We start from the raw sequence: 13400 nt of genomic DNA on the forward strand, positions 1-13400 counted from the left end.
AGCTTGCGCTGTAAAAAAAGCATCCCAAGTCATCATAATCAGTCTGTTCACGCACACTACAAGGCAAATGCCTCTTCCATAGCTCTCCAATTAACCCTGTCCTTTGCCAGCTGCAGTAACCCTATTCCCGCATACTGCTTAATATCATCTGCCCAACTAACTTTCTGCCTCACACTGCTACGCTTGCCTACTTTTGGAATACACTCCGTTACCCTTAAGGACCAGCGGTCATCTTGCCTTCGCATTACATGCCCTGGCCAAGCCCATTTATTCCTCCTGATTTCGACTACGATGTCATTTAGTCGCGTTTGTTCCCTCACCCACTCTGTGCTCTTCCTCTCTCTTAACGTTACACCTATCATTTTTCTTTCCATAGCTGTCGTCGTTCTACTTGGCTTGAGCGTCCCAAGTACGGGTCTCTGATTTAAGTGCGTGAGTTAAGCCTTAAGTTTCACGCCGCATGTGCACCCGCATGTGCACAACTCTATTAAACGAACGAAACTGTAGATTTGACACACTTTTAGCAAAACGATTTGTTCTATATGCAAGCGTTCTGCCGTGGAGGCCGCTGGCAGGAAGGCGGCTTGCTGTCTTTTATTGGATGCTGGTGCTTCTTGAAGCACCTCCTTAACTGAGGACAAAATTTGTTTGCCGGTCAAACGGCAATCAAAGGAAGCTGATGCAGGGTGATAAAGAAATGCAGCGCTGGAGGACGAAGCGTCGCAGGTTTCCTGCAGTCATATCAAAGCAACTTGAATTCCATCCATCAAGCAGAAAGCGCTGCAGCGTTACAGTTACTTTCAGTTAATCTATATCAAGTGTTCCTTATGTGCACAGTATGTTGCAATGTTTCTTATCACTACTGCTACTCATCTCAGAAATCACCAAGGATGTTTCAAACGGGAAGTGCGCAGAAGACAGTTGCTCTAGTACCGCAAGTAGTGATTTTAATCATTGCGACAAATTTATTTATTGCATACTGCCAGCTTAGATGTCAGGCCTTGAGCAGGAGTGGGTGGTACAGAGCAAGAGATTATACAGTAATGCAATGTACACTTAGTCGAAAGGCGTGAAAATAACATGTAGAACACATACAAAGCAAAAACTTAATTATAAACATTAGGTTAAGACCGTGAGAAATACTGCTGTGCGTTACGGAAGGCGATCAAAAAGGAACCTCGCCCAACATTCAGCCATACTTGCATGTAAGTAATTCTATGTGCGGAGTGTTGGCGGGAAAAATGACGAAACAAATACATTTGTTTTATATGAAAAATCGCTCACTTCCTTGGAATGAAAAGATTCGGTTCGTCGCCGGGTAGATGACTGAAAATAAGTGTTTTTGTTTATTCTAAGTTGATTATGATACATAAAATGGAACAGTATTATTCTTTTCTAGTTTAATATATTCTGCTAATGTTGCAAAACACGGCGCACGGAACCGGCCAAGAGGATAACTTCCGGGTTCAAGCAGCGTATCAGCAAGTAGAAGGGCCGGTCAATCCGGAAACGAGACGGGTCCAGTATGACGCCACCAGCAGCTGCTGCAGAGTCTGCTGGAGCTGTTGTCTCGGTGCCTTCTTCGTTGACTTCGATGGATGCCTTGTGCAGGGCGACCGACAGGGTGGGGAGGCCCCCTGCCCCTTCGCCGTCTTTCTTGGAGGCGCCGTCAGTCGTGAAGCCCGGAAGGTTGACCATGTGCGGATCGAACAGGTCCTTGACGCCCATCGCATTCAAGACGGCCTTAAGGTCGGTCGTCTCTTCTAGCTGCATGAGAATAATGCGGAATCCTCAATTTACTGGACACCCAATGCTGGATAGGACAGAGCTAGCAGTGGGTGCTCCTAACACCATTCGCGAAACACCGATCACATGTTCCCGCCGACGTCAAACGTTCCAGTTGAATGTATGAGCCGGAGGGGACCAGTAGCTGCTGTATGGAGCGCAGTCTGTTTTGTTATCCAACTGAAGGGGTAGTGTATAGTCACCATCGAGGGGAGGAAGGGTGCCACCCAATTGCCTTTTCGTGTTGCTCTTGCCGCACGAGAAGCGGCTTTTCCGCTGAACATGAAACATAAAGGCGGAGCTCCGCGCAACTCTGTTCCCTGCGTAAGCATGTACAGAAACCCTATCGAACATTACCATCTAGCGCCATCGGCCAGAAGCAAATACCGCATAACTCTTCGGGGTGAGAGCACGGTGAGCACGGTGTTAATTATGATAGGCTACTTTTCCCATCGCTGAAAAATATAATCTGTAATATTGTTTCTTTGCTGAAACGAATAGCTCCGACGGCTACAGAGAATCAGTGAGGTCTCCTCTCCAGTATGCTGCTCTAGACGCGCAGCCCCGCCGATGATTCTCTCCTCGGGTGGCGCGCATCGCAGCAGCTGTCGCAGATTGACCGCGCTGCATTCCTCCGCTCTCGCCATTCTCTTCCTCCTCCTTCCAGGGTGCCCACCTTCCGGATGGTTATCGCTGTAACCGTCCTCTGGTTATGTCTTCCTATTCTCTCGCCATAAAGTCTCCTTGCATGGTAAGCCTCCTCGTCCTCCCAGGGTAACAACGCTCCGTGAGGTTTCCGTGGCAACCACCGACGGGTTGTGACTTCTTATCTTATACTTTTGCCATAACCTCCTTCTTCCAAGGCAACACTTCCTCCTGTTGGGGATACCTCCTCTCTCCCGATACGACCCTCCTTCCATAGTAACCACCCTACGGATGGTTGCTGTGGTAACCACCCACCGGTTTAGCACTTCTCCGCTCACTCCGCTACGCTCCGCCTCCGAGTGGTTCCCATGGCAACGCACCACAGCGAGAGACAACATGCTACTGCGACGCGAGACCCGGGAACGGGCGCGTAAGAGTTGTCCCTATAAAAAAAATAGAGAGCTAGGATAACCGGTCGAGCGCGTAAATTAGCTAAAGTTGTTATAGTTGTGGTTTAATAATGTAGCCTTGCATTCTGCCATAGACCCATCCTCAGGTTACCCATTTCTCTGTCCACTTCATAACCTCCTCTTTCCACGGAAGTCCACCTTCTGGGTTCTTTCCGTGTCGGCCAACTTACTGTTTGCGCATTGATCCGCTCTCGCCTTAACCTTTCCTGTCTGTCCTCTGCCTTAATGGTGGAGAGGAGGATTTTCTTCCTTGCGCTTTGCCACCTGCCACGATAAGCAGGTAGTGGCCACTGAAATGAATCAAAATAAAACGGGCAGCACCCGGTAATTTGACTGGATTTAATCTAATTGAATCAGATAAGACTGAAGTAACTTAAACTAGTTAAGTTTATTTGACTTAACTCACGGACTAATTAATGTCCTATGGCTGACGCTGTAGATATTCGATAATACGATGCAGGGCTGTATGGTTAAATCAAACCTATAACAGCTTTCGCTGCAAAAGCTACGTTATTCGGTAACTGGTGTACTATAATGGCGCCGAAAACTGCTTCGATCATGTTAAATTTGGGCCAGTTAATCTTTCTTAACTAATCATCTCAAGAGGGTTTTTCTGGCGGGCTAGTTGGTGCTTCTCGTTCATGATTAAACTGCGCGAAAGAACAGGACAGAGACACGAAACACACACTGCGCTCTGTGTGTGTAGGCCTTTCTGTGTCTGTCTTTCGCGCAGTTTAATCATCTCAAAAGCATTGCAAGAAACGGTCAGTGCGAGTTTGTCTTCAGCGTACTCCTGAGTGCCTCATCCCTTGCGTTGTTCCTCGGAATGTATCGCCGATGGCGTTTCGCACCTTGAAACGAGGCAGCTCCAGCTGCACATCCTGCTGCGGGTCGAATCCACCCAGCAGCCGCTCCAGGCGGCCTGGGGTGAGTGCCTCCAGGAGAGAACCGAGCCCGTCCATCTGGTCCGGCACCAGCAGCGTCATAGAGACGCGGCCACCCGCGTAGGCCAGCTCCACGGCGCGTGCCGGAAGGCCGTCGCAGTAGTGGTTGAGCCGCGCTGGCGTGTCGCCCGACATCATGCGCACGCGGACCACCCGGGAGCGGGTCTCGTGGAAGTCACGTGTGACGGTGCGGCCAGGGTCGAACGGCACGATCCATCGTCCTGCGCATGCCCGTTGCGTGGGAACGAGTGAGAACGGTTGCTGACCTGAAGCAGGTGTGGAGCAGCCTTCAGGTTTGGTTCCGTTTCATGTAGACAAGAAAAGAAACACGAAAACAAATTTGTTGATTGTGTGGAAGGGGTCGTTTATTCTTCAGGAGCACTCAACTATGGCACTCCTTTCTTCCTTTGTTTTTTTACTTCCTCCTTTGTGTCTTCTCTTAAGGCGCCATTGAGGTGTCCAGCGAGATATGAGACAGTTATCGCGCCATTACTTTCCTCAAAAACCAATTTTCAAAACCCGCTTTCTTTATTTCTTGGCGATGTGATGCGGTAAAGTATACATTGGTCAAACCAGGAGATGCCGAAATGAAAGGCTTCGCGAGCACAACAGAAAAGTAGAAGACGGAAAGTTTTCTGAACATTGTCAGAATACAAGTCAGGTGTGTGCAGCTTGCTGTTTAATGAATGCATTGTCATAAGCAGGAGCATAAAACAGCTAACACGTGAGATCAATTCAATTTATTTATTCAGCACGACATCATAGTGCTAGGTTCGAGGCAAAAAAGTCAACAAAAATCGTCGGCTGGACGGGAACCGCGCCCTCGTTACAGACAATTAAGCGGCAGCGATGCCGCATTTTGTTACACTGAGCAGAAACTCACCAATTCGAGAGAAAAAAAAGAACAGTTAAAGACATACAGAGTGAACAAAGAATTTTATTATGTAGCTATACAGAGCACGCAGACAATCACCTTTAAACACTCGTTCTCTAACGGGAAAAAATTGATGTGAAGTACATGCAGAAGCACAAACTGCAAGAAAAACTGTGGTTACAAAAAATACAAGAGTTAAGGAAAAACACAGGCAACTGCATGAAAGAAATTTGACATCAAAAGTGAAATTTATGCGAGGCATAATAATAATAATTGCTGTTTGAGGAAAGGAAATGACGCAGTATTTGCCTCGTATATCGTTGGACACCTGAACCGCGCCGTAAGGGATAAAGGAAGGAGTGAAAGAAGGAAGGAAGAGGTGCCGTAGTGGAGGGCTGCGGAATAATTTCGACCACCTGGGAATCATTAACGTGCAATGACATCGCACAACACATGGGCGCCTTAGCGTTTTGCCTCCATAAAAATGCAGCCGCCGCGGTCGGGTTCGAACCCAGGAACTCTGGATCAGTAGCCGAGCGCTCTAACCCCTCAGCCACCGCGGCGGGTGCGAGACATTGCAGCTTCCATTCTTTAGCTGCAAGGGAATAAGGATGGATGTTTAAGGAGAGCGTTTTGTCCAGAGAGTACGGTAGCTGAAGTTCGATCCTTTGTTGCCCATAATTCGTACGGCTGGGCGGGATATGGCGAAGTGGTCCTATTTTTGCACAAGTTCTCAAGTTTGCAATGTCTTGTAGTATTGTGGTGTTTCTTTTATATACTGAAGCTTCCTTTTATATAAGTAAGGCCAGAAAAGTAAAAAAAGAACCTGAAAGATGATTGTGCGAGCACCCCTTCTGTTTCTTGATGGCGTGAACAAAACCTAGATAAGATATTCGATTAGCGCATGCTTTTGGTTTTTCGGTTAGCGTTTTGGCCTGTCTGATTGAGCGCTACTTTTCGTCATATTTAGTTCACGTTTTTCTCCAAAGGTGTCACGAGTGATTTTGAGTATCTATTACAGTTTGGGGCACATCTCTAGTCTACAATATGCACTGCTATGTAAGTGCTAGGCCACTCTTGTTCGGACATGTAAACTAATCGTATACGCCCGCCTTATAACTTTATGACCCGCAACTTTGGTGAGAAATTTTTATTCTCCCATTGGCTGATATTTAACTCTGTCAGTCAGCGTTCGCTTTCTCGAATCGAATCGAAATATTTTCTGGCCTAAATTGTATATCCAGGCCTAAAAAAAGCCGATGTGTTAGATTTGGAAACACGCACGGTTTGTTTTGACAGGCATGTACCGATTTTAATGCGACATTGTTAAAGCTCCCGTTCTGCAGAAAATCCGGCGCCCTGGCCATTTTGAGCGAAAAATCCCCGAGAAGCAGCAACCTGGGTGGGCAACCATTGTCACGCGACCTTGTGACGTCATCGCAACCTGCCCACCGGATTGTGGTCGAGGGTCCCTCTCTCCCCACAGTGCTTGCACTTATCGTTTTTCTATCACCAGTCTGAATATGATAACGAAGTTCCCAGCTTGAAGGCGTCGCCATGCTTCCCTGCATGGCGGCGCCTTCAAGCTAGGAACTTCGTAAACCCGATCTGGGCTTATCATATTCAGACTGGTGATAGAAAAAACGATAAGTGCAAGCACTGTGGGGAACGGGGGACCCTCTACCACATAATCTGGGAATGCGCTAGCTCCCTAGGGGCTAAAGCAAACAAATTGTAGAGAAGCCTGAGAAGCCCTGCTGCGGAGCGAGGTCTCTGCTCAACAGCAACAAGCCATCCGCCTGGCGACAGAAGCCGCGAAGAGTCAAGACCTCTTTGCCTGCTTGTGATCGCGGAGGTCCCCGCCCCCGTCCTCTAGGCCTGCGTGCCGGGGTCGGGGAGTAGGGGGCCTCCTTATCTGGTGGAATATTAAAGTTGTTATCATCATCATCCCACAGGATTGTGAATAAACTGACAAGTGTGGTAGGTGGCAGTTAAACTAATGATTTCACGCGAGAGGTTGCTCGGAAAGAGCACCCTGTGTCGCACAGAGAGGTTATAGGAGTGTGCTAATAGACATATTGACATATTGTAAAATCACCCTTAACAATTCTGGACAAAGTTATTTTTGAACGGCAAAGAGTTTGCGAACGCAATTTTTTCATATACTGTAAGATTTCATTATAACAACCAACTCGTCGACACGATTACATTTTTTTTTTGCTATTGGAGTTTTTACGATTGTCAAAAGCGTTCCCCGTTGGTCGTCTATAGCAGTCTTAGCTCTTCAACGCGAGAGGAGGAAAAACTTTAAAAGAAAGATTTTGCTACACGTAGGCAGAATGGACCACTACCTTCGCTGTATACTTTCATAACTGTACCTTACAAAGTACCAATATTCAAAAATTTTGTCCAAAAATGTTATGTTAGACATGTGGCGATTAAACTATAAGTGTAGACACCAGAATTCAATTTTTTCGCTATTATGGGGAAGACAATAGTTAACACACATTACCACGTGGAATTCTCCTATGCAGTAAAATATTTATCGCGCAATTTCTTCTCTCATGTTGTTCCAGCTTCGGATTGAGTAGCCGAACGATGGTTACCCGAAAACAAGAACCGAAAACAAGAAGCGTTTGTCCAGATTTTATGGGTTTGTGAAACAGCGAAGCAGCTATTATACAGCAGCGATGCCTCCCGGCTTCTGCACTGAAGAAACCGGCTGCGTACCTTTGAAGTAGAGCGCGCTGACAAGCGCTAGAAGCGTGGCGGCGTCAACGCTTCCGGCAGGCAGCAGGTCCTTGATCCACGAACACGTGGTTCTCTCGACACAGGCGTTGATTCTGGACCGGCAGGCGTCCGGGTCCACGTGAAAGCCTATGGACTCGACAGGGCTCTGGTAGTGCTTCTCCAGAGTCGCCTGGTAGTTCCCCGATGGCCGGAGCCGGTCATCGGCGTACAGTCGGTTGGCCAGGCTCAGGGCGACGTCGTCATCCAGGCGGCCCAGCTCGCTGAAGACGTGCCTGGGTGGGGTTCCGGGCCAGGAGCGGTCAGGCAGACGACGCACGCTACTCATGAAGGTGGTCCTATCTTTATGAATGCTTGAAATGCATTATGCGGTTCGCTCGGCGTCTCGTCTTCCGTTGTATCATTTTTGTATGGCACCCCGTGTCCGTACAGGTGCACAGCTAGGAACAAAGGCCAGTCTACGCGTACTGTGCACCTGTTCTCATCATTGTGTGGATGCCAAACGCCGTTAAAAACGCCGTAGAAAAATGAACAGGACATTTAAGCTCCGCCTTAAGAATATTACACGGTAGCGTTAATGAGTTGATGCCCATATTTAGGGAATTGGTAATTCTCAACTTTACATAGTCATAGGTCCCTGGGAGTGCTCACACCACTCCTCCCACAATGGTGAAGCGGTTAAAGGATGCGCCTCTGCCCCGCGATCGCAGCCGCAGAACCCGCTGGGGCTTGTGCGACCCAAGTTGCTCTTTCCGGGAAACCTCTCGCGATAAATCATTAATTCAAGAGCCACCTGCCGCGGTGGTTCGCTAGGTCACAATCTGCTCTTGATGACGCCACAAGGTCACATGACCTAGGTGACCCCCCTATAGGTTGGTTCTCCGGCGGGTGGGTATCTAGGCGACCGTACGCCACACTACTGTTCGCTCACAATGCCGACAACGCCGACGGCGGATTTTTTGGGTAGCGGGGCCTTTAACGCTATCGAGTTAATACATACGACTTTATGGGGGCTCGATTAAACGAACTGCACTGAAGTTCCTACTCCAGGGCAGACGCAGCTCGGATTGCCTTGCATCATTCCCATGCAGACATACAAGGATCCTGAGCCGGCGTCTTGGCAGGCGTGAATATACAACTGTTGAATTGACGATTCTAAGCACTGATAAGAAAACGCGAGTGAAAAGTACTGTATACAATGGCTGTAAGAGACATTAATAACAACTTCAGTAGCTACTAACTGAAGAAATGAACTGAATAAATAAGTAATAGGTGATATAATTTGTAAAAGATCAGCTCGACGACTGGAGGAGAACGGTCTGTGGCTGCTATACACAGTATCTTTATATGTAAGCCACAGAGTAACTCTTAACGCATCACAGTGAGCTCATTAATAACCATACCGTGTCCAATGGGGCATTACGGCACACCGTGAATTCTATCAAAGCACGTAGTTTGGAGCTACTGTGTATTACTTTTGAACGGAATGACGTTTTATCCAACGTTGCGTTGTTGTCAGCATTAAGTGCTGTGATCCTGCTGTATACATGGGTCGGTCTGTAGCCATACAGCTATAGTATAGTGCTACTCCACCGCTATCGCGCTATCGTACGCTGTCTACCGCCAGTTACGAACAGCGCATGCGCATGCGACGTAGACGGGGCAATGTGCGTATGCACTAAACAGGGCCATCTGCTAAGTGCAATCTACTTCAAGTTGGGGGATTCCCCTAAATGCGTTACTAACACCGTTTCTTTTCGAGTTGATCGCTTCACCCAGACTTTGCCAACTGCAGCCCACTTCGCTCGGCGTTGTTGATCGACTAAATCCGAGAGACGGTAGTCCTGGGTTTGAGCCTCAGATTAGGATAATTTTTCTTCAGGCGTGCCGTTTTTGAGGAAGTTGTACAGTTTTTTATAGCATTATGGGTGCGTTCAGGTGGGTGCTAATAAGAGATTACTCCCTTATTGAAATCTATTCTATCTTGGGGGATCACCCCAACCAGGCGTGACTGCACATGCCTTTTGACCGTTGCGGGAGGTGGCAGCGCTATGCTGAAGCTAATAGGAACACGAAAGCGTTTAGTATTCACAACGCCTCACAGGCGCACCTGAACTGCTCGTGCACCGTCCTGTTATCGGCGCCATGCAAGGCACCGGAGAGCTCCCTCATGGTGCGTCCTCCGGTGCCCGCGAGCACCATGGACAGCGCCGAGGCCACGGCCAGCGGAGAAAAGGCCACGTTTTCCGCCGGATCCTCGTCGGGCCGCTGGGAGGCAGCCTGCGCAAGTAGCGGTCGTGAGATGCGTCATTTGTTGGCGTGCTCTTAACTCTGCGTAATGCGCTGCCAATAATCTGAGTAGGGCTGTCCTGCGATGAATTCCCACAATTCGCCGATTTCGCGTCCGCTGTTGCAAACACAGAGGAGCGCGGTCCTTAGCCCGGCCTAAAGCTGTTCGCCGGAATAAGGCGCCAGCGTCTGCTACATCGATAAACGAATGAATGAATAAATCAATGTATGAAGTCACAGGTTGTCCGCATTGTCCAGCGATTATGTTTTAGCAAAGATAGCTATACCCGTGTCCACGAGTGCTCCCGCTGCTGTCCCTACCATGACCGCACCACTCGACAGCTTCCAGTTTCCGAGTCAAGTGCACAGTTTTGTCGAAGGTGTGGAGTTTACCGCGACCGCGTCTGGAAACGGGAGAGGTGCCGACCGGCAGCGCTATTAGAGAGTTAAAACTTAGTTCGTCAGTGCGCAGGTGTTCCCGCAGATATATATCGGCATACCCTTTGCATCAGGGCTGAGGCGAGTGCCACCTTGCCGTGTAAATAAAGTGGTTAACTGTTTTATTTTTTGTAACTATCCATCTCTTTTTTCAAACTTTGAGTACTGTTCTGTTGATTTTTCTTTCCCCGGCATTCAATGCTATTTTTCATGTTGTAAGCGATATTACTGCTATTTCTGTCACGTTTCGTGCAATTTCTTCATTATGCTCTTACACCACCAATCTCCCAGTCTTCTCTTGTTGGTCTCTACAGCTAATGTGTTAATTTTGATTTCTATATCCCTAAAACCCAAATATACTGGAATGCTTACAATGTCCTCTCCGACATCTGGCTGTAATAGCTTTACAGTCTACCAGAACAAGCCTGCCGGTACTTGCCGTCATCTGGTGCACTGAGGGTGATCTGCTCATGCAGAGTGGCTCCTCGCGCAAGCTGGCCACAGTGGATCCCGCTATGATATAACTCTCTATTTCTCTATTGCCGGCAGCGCTCGCTCGTGCTGAGGTCGCGCCAGACGATGAGGCATTTCTCTCTTCCTCCCGTGAGCCCCACAGCGAGAGGGACATGTCTCATCGCGCGGTGCACACTGGGAGAGCGTTGCCGATAGCAGCACCACCGGTTGGCGCAGCTCCCGCTCCAAGCCGCGGTCGCGAGGAGCTCGAAACATTTTGGAAAACTCTGTATACTTCATTAAAGGCCCACCTGAACAACATTAGGTGCGTTCTAATACTCCAGAGTAAACGGCTACTGAGGCGTCCTGCCGGACAGCCGCCATCTTGGATCGCACGAAGCCGTCCAAGAAGACTGCTTAATAATAATAATAATTGGTTTTGGAGGGAAAGGAAATGGCGCAGTATCTGTCTCATATATCGTTGGACACCTGAACCGCGCCGTAAGGGAAGGGTAAAGGAGGGAGTGAAAGAAGAAAGGAAGAGAGGTGCCGTAGTGGAGGGCTCCGGAATAATTTCGACCACCTGGGGATCCGCAGAAATCAGCATCGATGCAAGCTAACTTCCTGCAAAGCTGAACATGCGGATGAGCAAGTCGCGCTCTTCGCGGTCGCCGAAGTACAGTCGCAGTTTAGAAATGATCCATCCTTCAAATGTAAGTCCTTCCGTTAAGTACATTTGCAGGCAGACTAATGGCTAATTAGGTAGTCTTCGTTACCGTTCGATTCGTGCAGGGCATAATCGTGAATCACGCAGGAGAGAATCGTGCGGTTGAGAGCTCTGCTAAAGCAATGGAGGCTGTATATCTGTTTACACGGTCAGTTTGTAACCTGATGATGGCTACTCATGGCGCCTTGATTTTATGGATTAAAACTCGTCACTGTGTTTGGGTTCCTCGCGGGGTGTCAATACGGCTGGTGTATAACGCCACGCAGATGTGTTTTTCCCTTGCTGTAGTAACCAAATCACCTTTTGTGCATATTATTTTTGTGTTTAAAGTATTTCGTATTCTTTTTATGTTTACAGGACCGTCTGGACGAGCACATTCGAGGAGTACGTACAGTTCAGCGTCAATAATAAGATAATTAGAGCGCACATCGTTAGCGTTGGCTACAAGTAGACTGGCCGATGGGAGCTACCACCAGTCGTCTGATTTATATGCGGCATTGTTGCAGAAAAAAAATGTGCAAACTTTTGAAAACATGTTTTTAATGTGCAATATTTCTAATTTAAAGAAAAATAGTATTACAACTGTCCCTATGTTTTCGCTAAATTTTTATGCCGCTAGGCGGCGTGAGGAGTAGAAAAAGTTCTAATATGTGGACATGTAGACGGCTTCCTAGACGTCACATTAGGCACCCTGATAAAGCACTAGTCGCGTGCGCTTACCAGCGTAATCAGCACGCGTATATTTTGCTCCGTGCTTTACACGCTCCGCTGTAGAGCTTTAGGAGGATCACAGGGCACTCTCTCATTCTTTTAGTTCGGAAGCAGAGTGGCTCACGAGACCTTCAGCCGGAGCATCTGCTTGCACATGTCGACGGCGAGGCCATTGCAGATACGAGTGATGGCGTAGCCCTTCGAGCTCGGAGGACTGCTCCTGGCGGAGAGGTTGCATGGCCCGGGCTTGGAGTCCAAGCCTTCGGTGCTGGCCATCCTAGAGAACTTTTAGCTGGTGTCGAAGCGTGCGTAGAAAAGAGAGCTATCAGTGCCAACAACGTAATGATGGGCACCTTTAGCACACCGTGTTACCGTTAGCGGAGTACAGGGAGTCCGCCCACCTCAGTGCGCACACGCCGATTGGTCCCGATGCGGCAGACTTGCGCACAGCTGCCGGGTGCCTGGCGCCATCTGGTGTCTTCAATGCGATCTGCGCATACGCACTGAAGGCGCGCTGGTTCCCGGTACTCTGGTAACGGTAACGGTATGCTAAATGTGCCTGACAACTTTGTACAACGGTTCAACAAAAAGAGAGACACTACGCGAACAAGTTATAGCTCCACTGATCACAAAATCGCGATAGCCGGCTGGCGCGGAGTGTGTTCAGTTGTGTGTGCTTAGGTGAAAAGTTGTTTGTAGCCAGCAGAATAAAGGCTGCTTTTCAAGCAGCGCAAGGCAACTCCTGACGTATCAATCGACACGGCCGAGTCAAACCGACCTTGTAGCAGAGCAATCTCTTCACGGAAGACCACACAGGGAAGACCAGGATACATGAGACGCGTGGCAAGAAAGCTCGGGCTTCGGGTTGGCTCATGGAGATTAGAACAAAAGTGCTCTGAAGTCCAGCAGACGGCTGAGTACGGGTGCTGCCTCCGCCTGCGCTCTGCAATCACATTTAGCCGTTTACAATGTCGTGGCACATACAGCCCGCGATCGTTCGTTGAATTTGAGATCCGCACATTAACCATGCGTTAACCCATATGGGCAAAAAGTTGTTACTACGCCGACGCAACACAGCATGGCTGCCTGAATCCTGGATTGTTCGACGGACATGGCGTTGTGTCTGCCATGTCACACTCGATACTGGTGATAGTTATAGCCTGCGTATTCAGCTGGATTGTAACGAATCGTGCAGTTGGCCTCTTACCTGTGGGGAATATCTCTTTTTTTCGTTCTTGATTTGACGGTCGTTGTTATTGGCCAGGTGAGGTCAGTGAACTGGTCCTTCTTCTTCTTCACCCCAGGTATATGGCACA

At 48.6% G+C, this 13400-nt stretch overlaps 1 protein-coding gene across 1 annotated transcript; it reads right to left on the bottom strand.

Annotated features, from left to right (window-relative positions):
• Positions 1-1413: 1413 nt before the first annotated feature.
• Positions 1414-12360, bottom strand: LOC144134232 (iris-like). Its single transcript, XM_077667191.1, has 5 exons — positions 12214-12360; positions 9577-9746; positions 7449-7741; positions 3752-4065; positions 1414-1767 (listed from the first exon to the last, which is right to left on the bottom strand). The coding sequence occupies exons 1-5, from the start codon at positions 12358-12360 to the stop codon at positions 1414-1416; spliced, it is 1278 nt and encodes a 425-aa protein (XP_077523317.1).
• Between the last annotated feature and the right edge of the window lie 1040 nt (positions 12361-13400).

Source organism: Amblyomma americanum, chromosome 5, assembly GCF_052857255.1.
Source record: "Amblyomma americanum isolate KBUSLIRL-KWMA chromosome 5, ASM5285725v1, whole genome shotgun sequence".
NCBI lineage: Eukaryota > Metazoa > Arthropoda > Arachnida > Ixodida > Ixodidae > Amblyomma > Amblyomma americanum.

What these genes read in the sequence shown, in the direction of transcription:
- LOC144134232 (XM_077667191.1), bottom strand. Translation starts at nt 12,360, where the DNA reads ATGGCCAGCACCGAAGGCTTGGACTCCAAGCCCGGGCCATGCAACCTC. An exon ending in ACGGTGCACGAGCAGTTCAG is followed by an intron (nt 7,742 to 9,576) that starts GTGCGCCTGTGA and finishes AACCCCACCCAG; the next exon opens with GCACGTCTTCAGCGAGCTGG. An exon ending in TGGAGCTGCCTCGTTTCAAG is followed by an intron (nt 1,768 to 3,751) that starts GTGCGAAACGCC and finishes ATTCTCATGCAG; the next exon opens with CTAGAAGAGACGACCGACCT.